The 9084-nt window shown below is 34.7% G+C and overlaps 1 protein-coding gene across 1 annotated transcript; it reads left to right on the top strand.

Moving 5' to 3' along the window:
- Nucleotides 1–3322: 3322 nt before the first annotated feature.
- On the top strand, nucleotides 3323–6322 carry LOC145069745 (zinc finger (Ran-binding) family protein). The gene is made up of 8 exons (XM_079016695.1): nucleotides 3323–3823; nucleotides 3946–4063; nucleotides 4156–4496; nucleotides 4657–4773; nucleotides 5231–5347; nucleotides 5445–5543; nucleotides 5641–5765; nucleotides 6046–6322. The coding sequence occupies exons 1-7, from the start codon at nucleotides 3444–3446 to the stop codon at nucleotides 5750–5752; spliced, it is 1284 nt and encodes a 427-aa protein (XP_078872821.1). The 5' UTR covers nucleotides 3323–3443; the 3' UTR covers nucleotides 5753–5765; nucleotides 6046–6322.
- Nucleotides 6323–9084: the final 2762 nt, after the last annotated feature.

The following is a 9084-nucleotide window of genomic DNA, read 5'->3' as shown; positions in this document are numbered from 1 at the left end:
TTGATTAAAAATGGACGTACCCCGTTGTTTTTCGGGTGCTCAATTGAGAGAAAATAGTAGACAATATATGTGCATTGTGGACTTGTACACCGTAGGTTTCGTAAGATTTTGATTCTTTTAAAAAAAAAGTTATCTCCATACACAAAAACTATTCCTAATCAACAATACGGTAAAATTTTGATTACGAATGGACGTATCTTGTTGTCCTTCGGGTGCTCCATTGAGAGAAAATAGTAGACAATAGAAGAAAAAATAAGGAAAAAGTAACCTAAACTGAAAAATAAGACATTATATACTATGGGCCAATGGGCCACAAAACAGTAGACGAGCCACAAAAGAGTAGTCCATTGCGACGAAAGAGTAGTTTTTGAAGGTTGATCGTAGTCAACCTTAACCTATCTACTATTTCATGGGCTAGTTTTGGCTAATGTATTTTTTTGTCTAATTTTGGATAGGTAATTAGTGTGTTTGGCTAAATTAGTATTTTCCCGATAAATATTTATCTTACAATATTTGCAACTCGCAACCTTTATGTTATTTGTTTTAACTTATTAAGATGTTATCTACTTAAATTATAATAAAGAAATCAATAACAATTTCAACTTTTGAAGCTCAAATAAAAATAATAATTTCTCAAGCTCTCAAGGAAAAAAGTTTGAGTAGTAAAAGAAAATAAATTGAAAAATGCTCACCGTTTATTTTTGAGCTCGAACTGTTGAAGGAATAAATCAATAACAATTCAAAGCTAAAGTGTTGTTTGTTTTTTTAAAACAAAAATTCATTAAGGTGCAGTTTATTTTTTCGAAGTGAAAATATATGAAGTCTGCGGACTCCCTCTGTAGCAGAAGATGTAGACCAAGCGGCTACAACATGTAATAAAAAGTTTATTTGTTTTTTAACGTCTGCAGACTTCTGCAATAAGTTAAAGTAAAGTGTGAAGTGGTTTGATGCAGATGGTCTAGTGCTGCGCCACGCAACACACGCACAATAGTTTTTAAGTTAGAAGTCTTCTGAAAAACAAAAGTTGTGAGTGGCCAAGTGTTGCGCGGCGAAACAATAAGTGGTTTTTTTAGGAAAAAAACAAACAACACCTAAGTCTGCGGACCACCTCTGCAGCAAAAGAGGTGGATCAAACGACTGCAAATTGTAATAAGAAACGTGTTTGTTTTTTAACATCTACATGTAGCTGCAGATTTAAAAAAAAAATAAAATAAACTTATTTTATATACCGAAAATAGTTTTTTAATAACGAAAATTTAATAATGTATGACATTTCAGCAAAAGTTTATGACATTTCAGCAAAAAATAATGATATTTCAACAAGAAATTATTATTATTCATTATAAAAAACGAAAAAAATAATTCATCAAGAATAAACAAGAAAAAAAAGTGAAAAAAGAAAGTAAAACAAAAATTTAGCAAGATTTCAGCAACATATAATCAATATTCATCAAGATTTCAGCAAGAAAAAAAGAAGAAGATGTTGGAAGAGATTGGAATAGGCAATACAAGTGTTGCCCCAAACAAAACATGCACATAAGTTTTTTACTCCGAAAACTTCTAAAAAACAAACACCTGCAAGATGAAAAGTGTTGTGTGGGTGCTGCACTGCGCGGAAGTAAGAGGTCTGAAATGGTTTTTTACAAAATTAAACAAACAACACCTAAATCTCAAATCATACCATCAACGAGGGTAAAACATAAAAAGTAAAAACATAAAAAAAATTCTAAGGTTGTTAATCATTTACGGGTCACAAAACTGTACCACCCCGCTCCCGAGTTCAACTTAAGGAGAGAAAATAAAGGAAATAAGAGGAAGTGAGAGGAAAGTAAGAGAAATTGGTGCTCCCGAATTTCATTAAAGGAAGGAAGTGGAAGGAAATGGAAGGATCACTTTCCCTCCTAACTTTCCTTCCGATTTGGAAAGATTTGAAAAGAAAGAACAAAATGTTTAACTTTCCTTCCATTTCTCTCTAATTCGGGAGCACAAAAGACAAGTTTCTTTTCCTTTCTTTTCTCTCATTACTTTCTTTTCTCTTCTCTTATTTTCTTTTGCTACAGCTCGGGAGCGGGGTGTACGAGAATATGACTATTCTCAATTGACCGTTGAATAAGGAGATATGTCAACCAGCAAATGGGTAAATATAATAAAAAGTGGATTAAAATTTGACAATTCTCATTGAGTGGTTGGATCGGATCGGATCCCGATCTTATGATCACGATTCCAATCCTACGATCTAATTTGTCATCTTATAAATGAAACGATCCTATTGCGATTTGACAATGTTTTAATAAGTAGAATCGTAGGATCTTACAATATTACAATCAAGATCCCGCTCTTAAGAGTTTTGATAAAAACAAATGGAAAGGGGATGACTTGACTTCAAAATGTGACTTCATCTATACAAAAGGAATGAATTAGGGTTTGTTTTTGTGATCGAAACCTTGCTAATTTAATATATCATATATCAAGTCCGTTAAAATTTAAATGAAAGATTGTGGATTTGAATCGAAACTACATGGTGAGGTTTTTACCATTAAGTCAATGCTTATTTTTGTAACCATCATTTATATATATGATAAATTTTGTCGTATTGATACATATAATATTCTTAAAAAATATACAAATATATTTACACGTAGTTATTAAAATCATGGTTGTCAAAATCGCGATCCTGATCGTAGGATCGTACGATCCTACGATCCTAGGTATGAAAAACGATCCAGATCGTAAAAGAATCGTATTTAGGGTAGGATCGTAAGATCGTAGGATCGAGATCCGATCCGATCCTACTTTCCTTTGATTTTTTTTTTTTTTTTTGCAAATGAATTTTTTTACCATTTTATGTCTTTTACTCTTTACCAATTTACCATTTATCATTTTGTATTGTATCTTATGGCTAATATTTTGAAAATTTTATAACTTTTGAATGAAAAATTGAATGTTTGAAATATTTTTCATGATTAAAAATTATAAATTAAAATTATATTTTATCTTAGGATCCCGATCCCGATCTTGCAAACTCAAAAACGATCCTAGGTAGGATCCCGATCTTCACAACCTTGATTAAAATAGTCATTTTTGTGACGTAGGAAATAATGTGTTTTTAAAAGAACAGGACATTTCTTCATTTTACATCTGTTTAACGGGGGCTCATTAAACGTCTTAGAAATCATGTGCGCAAACGTCTTCAGAAACAACAGATAGCAGATATGTCAAAAGATAAAAAGTTTGACTATAAATATAGATATGGATAAACTATAGGTACCAAAACTGTAATTTACTCTCTTAAAAAATGTATTTTTGCCCATTTCTATCCTCTGTTATATCCAGCCCACCTAAAACCCTTCGACTCGACCTTCGTAGTATCTCGTACTCTCAAAAAGGGTGAAAAACCCTGATTTTTGTTCCCGGGCTGTTTTGCCCTCTTCTCCTCAACGAAAATGGCAGCAGCTGCAACTAGATTCTTCTCTCTGTTTGAAAGCAACGCCACCGCGACCGCAGCCGCCGCAAACCTCTACCCGTTCCGTGCAATTCGATTACCCACTAAACTATTCTCTTCCCCAACCCTACGCTTCCGCCGCTACTCGTCTTCCCCCGCTTCTGTGATAGACAATGATACTACCACCACCGCGGCCATTGGTGAAACAATTGGAGACTCCCACCAACATCCGTGGCCGGAGTGGGTGACTTTCGTTGACCGTTTGAAGGCCAAAGGTTACTTTAAGAAAGAAAGTGGAAATGATGTTGCTGTCTATAAAGATATGAGCATTTTGAAGGAAGCTTGTCTCAGTTTTGGTCGTGATCGCTTCGACTTATTTAAGTTAGTAATCATTCTTTTATTGGCTTGATTATCATCTGTCGTTGCTAATGAATGTTGCTCAAATTAACAAGAAATAAATTACAAAAAAATGAAGCTTAGTTATATATTTGATTCCATTGTAGGTCATTATCTATGCAAGACATTCAAACTCTTGTCGAAAAGGGTTGTCCTAATATCAACAGAAAGACTGTTAATTCAGGAAAACGACTGAGAGCCCATCTACAACTCGATGAAGGAGATGTATGTCAATTTCCCATAAACATTCTTCATTTTTAATCTACTTATAACCTTAACATTCCCTTTTTCTTGATTATTTTTTCTTTGTTTAATAGGTTTGTGGTGTTTGCATCTTGAGAGGATCATGTGATAGGGCCTATTTGATTCTAAAAGACATTGAATCCGGTGCTCGAACTGTAGATATTGTGCGCATTTTGTTAAACTATGCACTTGATCCAGTTATTGATTCAAATATGAAGCCTTTAGGAGCAGAAGACATTGAAGCATCTGCAAGAAAATTGCTTTTGGAGTTGACTGAACTTAGTGACACAGCCATTGATCATGAAGCTCAAAAGCCACCTGCAATAGTTGCTCGAAAGGCGCAAAATTTTGATTTTAAAGACCGCGATTCTTCAAGAAATGTTGAAATGAAAAGAGGAGATTGGATGTGTCCCAAGTAAGTACTTATATATTCAAAAAAAAAAAAAATTGTGTACAAGGCAAATTGCAGAAAAGCCACTATATTTTGGGCGATTTTGCAGTTAACTATTTGCTAACTATTTTTTCTGTTCACTCTCTTTCTAAATTGTTGTGTACTTCAATTAATGTTTTTGCAGGTGCAATTTCTTGAATTTTTCAAGGAATAAAAAGTGTCGCGAATGTAATGAAGATGGTCCTTTAAAACCTGGTCTTGATGAAGTTGAAATGAAGAAAGGAGATTGGAACTGTCCTCAGTAAGTTTCTAATTGCTTATATATTATTTTAAGCAATTAACTCTCACTAAATCTAGATTATAAATGTATAAGTAAGTTACATGTTTGGTCCTTGGGTATAGCTGATTTTGCAATTTTGGTCCCAAATAGTTTTCTCTTGCAATTTTGGTCCTTATTTGAAGTATATCCTAACGGTTTGGTTCAATTCCCAAGTCAGATAAAGGGCAATATAGTGATTTTACTTGGGTTGAGGACCAAACTAGTCAGATAAAGGGCACTATGGATGCGGACCAAAATCGTTACGATAGTCCAAAGTAAGGACCAAAGTTGCATGAGTAGAACTTTTGGGACCAAATTTGTAAAAGCCAGCTATACCCAGGGACCAAAAATGTAATTTAGGTTTTCGATTACTTGAATATTGGTTTATTATTTCTAGTCAACTAAACAATTGTATCTATAATGACATAAATAAACGCAGGTGTAATTTTATGAATTTTTCAAGAAACATTCGGTGTCTAAAATGCAAAACTGAGGGGCCTAAGAGGGTTGGAATTGATGATGTTGAAATGAAGAAAGGAGACTGGAACTGCCCACAGTATGCCTATTAAGATTATTATGCATTTTTTTAATAAAAAAGTAAATACTTTATATGATGAAAATAGCAATATGAACTTTGGGATACTTTTTTTTAGGTGTCAGTTTATGAATTTTGCAAGCAACACAAAGTGTTTACGTTGCAGAGAGCAACGTCCCAAAAGGCAACTGAATTCTGGAGAGTGGGAGTGTCCTTCGTAAGTCTTTTTCTCATTTGAAAATGTCAAAATAGTGAAATACCCATTTTGCCCCTGTTCTCGAGGTGTAATGCATTGTTGATTGAATGTTGGTTAGGTGTGATTTCTTTAATTATGCGGGGAATGTTGTTTGTCGAAAGTGTAGTGGTGAAAGGCCAAATAATGCAGAAGCTAAGTATGAAGAGCAGATGTGGAAAAAGCCTTCTTAATTTTGTTACTCTGGTAAGTAACTTAATATGGTTGTTTTTGTTTTTGTTATTTTTGGTTCTTGAGTGTAGCTGGTTTTTTCAATTTTGGTCGCACCAAGTTTTCTCATGCAATTTTGGTCCTTATTTGAGGTTCTTGTAACGGTCTTGGTCACACTGTTCCAAGTAAATGATTATTTTTGGGACCAAAATTGCAAAAATAGCTATACCTAGGGACCAAAATGTAAAATCAACTATACTTTGTTTTCTTATAGTTAATTGGTACTTGTTGTACATTGAATGGATCTATTGAACAGGGAGGGAATAAAGCTTACAACTTTACACAAACTTCAGTCAAGTCACAAGCAGCGAGTGTCATAACCCATATTAAATGAGATGTACAAATAGCCCTAAGCATAAGCACAAGATCGGTGCTTAGTTGGGCCTATTGGGCCTTGAAGTTTGGTTGCTTATGGACCCTGATTTGGCTAATAGTTTTAGGGTTTGTTTCTTTTTATTTCATTAAGCATTGTATGGATGAATCATATCTATTAAGAAATGTTGGTGAATGGTAATTTATTTATTTGATTGCAATCCAACATCAAACAATCCAAAAGTCTGGTTAAGATGGCAAAAAATGGGTGGACGTGGGCCAAAGATTTTGTGGAAAAACTTGGAGGATATGGTTGAGTCTTTTAGGGATAGTCTGGCCATAGAGGCCAAAGCAAGTGTTGTCCATACTAGGGAAGCAAATCATCTATCCTGAAGATTTATACCAAGGAGAATTCAACACACATGTTAGCATAAGTTAAAACTTTGTATGATGTAGTATATGTTGGCAAAAATAAAGTCCCTACATCTTGAATTGGAGGAGGAAGTACCAAGCTTTTGGTTTATGAAGCTTGGAGTATACACAAGTCAATGTGGATATTATTAAATGTGACTTGAGCATTGAAGACGTGTAAAACATTTGGAATCAAGATGGATCATTTGGCCAAATGTGATGTAGGCATTAGAATGTGTTGCGTTAGTGGCTCCTAAATGCGCCCTGATGGCTCTTGAATGCGCTCCACCAATTCCTAAATGTGTTGGTGGCTCCTATGGATTAGTTGATCACTCTAATCGTGTGAACCAACATTAATTTCTTTGTGTTCTCATTTTTTTTTTCTTCTTATGATTTAAATGGGCAGGATGATACTAATTGATTATATAATGGTTTGGGGTGAGTTGTGTGATGATGCTAACGACAACACCTGTTTTTTCTGTCTATAGTGAAAAAAAAATCGATTTTTTTATATACCTATTTTTCACATATCGACACCATCTAATTCATCTCGGCAACAACTACTATGTATTTCTGTGTGCGTCCGTCCCTGTGTGCGTCCGTCCCTGAACACATTACAAACTTGTGTCGAGGGAAAGCTTTGTGAAAGACATAAATGTTGGTGCTAGCCTTGTGACCATGCTGTTTGATCTTAGGTAATAAAAGAAAAAAGATGTCACAAATTTGAATCCTGCATGCTTCAATTCAACAATAGATGACGTGTCTTTCTAAAAAAAGCAAGTTAGAAACACCCAAAGATATTAAAAACACACAAATATTACAAAAACTATAATTGTAGGTGTTTCATCTTAAGAAATAGAATAACAATTTGCCTGAATAATTCAACACACACATTAATGACATAACAAAACTTATATATATATATATATATATATATATATATATATATATATATATATATATATATAATTCAACACACACATTAATGACATAACAAAACTTTTATATATATATATATATATATATATATATATATATATATATATATATATATATATATATATATATATATATATATATAGTATATGAAAAATGTCTTCAGTTAATTCTCACGAATGATAATTTCAAACGTGGCACTTTTAGACCATTTGATGAGCTTCCATGTTGATCTCGTCTTCCATGTCATTTAACCTCTTGTAGACACGGAAGTTAGATATGGCTACGACCCCAAGGAGTACACATATAATTACGTATCTAATCCAATCAAGCTTGTTAGGGATGATTAAGACGAGGACGAGGGAAACAGGGGTGAGGATGCCAAAGAAGGAAAACACTCCTTTTAGGATCATGTAATGAACAAGAGAGAAGTCCTGCATTGTTGAGTTTTGCAACCGATGGTTTATGTAAAACAGGACTCCTGAAGTGGCTGTAGCTATGCATAAAGCAACAACCGATAAGTTCATAAAGAAACCACTTGTTTCAAAAGGAGTTTTTTTTTGGTTTTGAAACTTCACTTGAATAAGTGATATGATTGGTAAGTAGATGGTAACAAGAGTTGCAGTGTACATTAGATACAAGATTGCTGAGTAATCATGAATCCTGAAATAAAACACAAATATCATCACATTAATAAATGTATCATGAATGAACAATTTACAAAGTGAGCTAAAATGAACTCCTTTTCCTTTCCTTTGTCCACCTCCCTCCATGGAAAAATTAGGATCGGAATCATCAGCCATCACTGATCCAACCGCCAGCAACACCTCCCCTCCCCTGCCACCGCCGTCATCACCACCACCCCTACACTATTAAAACGAAATCTACCACTCCCGGCGATCATGCCATCGCCGGAACCCTCATTAACCGAATCAAAACCCACATTCTTCTTCCACCACCACCCACCAAATATACCATGGAAACAGGGTCAGGGTATGTTTGAAATAATTTACAGATAGAGAATTAATTACTATGAAATCTTGGGAAATTTTGATCGGAATCAACAGCCATCACTCGAGCTCCCCCTCCCCGCCGCCGCCGCCACCACCACCACTACACTACAAAACCTACATCGACCACAACATAGACACAAAACCTCCTAACCTTATTCACAACAATTCAGCACTGAATTAAAACCGGAATATCAAGCATTTGTACTTGAATAAAAAACAGAGTCACGGTAGTCATGATCCCGGAATAATGTAATCTCATTATAACATGAAATAGAACTCACCAAGCACGTCGTGGATTAAGTGTAGGGGGTTGTTCTTCATCTCCTGCAAGATCGGAAAGCTCTTCGACTCTTCCACCAAGAATACGTGGATGTGGATTGTAATCTAAATGCTCCATCGTTTGGGATCTGGCTTCAGAGCTGTGGTACTTGGATTTGTAAATTAAGGAGAGGAGTAGTGTGTGAAGATGGGACGATGTTGGGGAGCGAAGCGGAAGCTGGTTTTTGTAAAGATGAAGAAGCAGGGGTACATGTATTTATGCATGGCATACTACGTTTTTTTTGTTATAGACAAATACACGAAACTCGTTGAATATCACGAAGAGGAAAAAATAGCACATGGAC

The sequence above is a fragment of the Lactuca serriola genome, chromosome 8 (assembly GCF_051521515.1).
Source record: "Lactuca serriola cultivar US96UC23 chromosome 8, Lser_US96UC23_V15, whole genome shotgun sequence".
Lineage (NCBI taxonomy): Eukaryota > Viridiplantae > Streptophyta > Magnoliopsida > Asterales > Asteraceae > Lactuca > Lactuca serriola.
This window is presented reverse-complemented; position numbering and strand designations above follow the sequence as displayed.

Coding starts and splice junctions, on each gene's coding strand:
- LOC145069745 (XM_079016695.1), top strand. CDS start 3,444: ATGGCAGCAGCTGCAACTAGATTCTTCTCTCTGTTTGAAAGCAACGCC. Junction 4,064..4,155: donor TACAACTCGATGAAGGAGAT/GTATGTCAATTT, acceptor TTTGTTTAATAG/GTTTGTGGTGTTTGCATCTT. Junction 4,774..5,230: donor GGAGATTGGAACTGTCCTCA/GTAAGTTTCTAA, acceptor AAATAAACGCAG/GTGTAATTTTATGAATTTTT.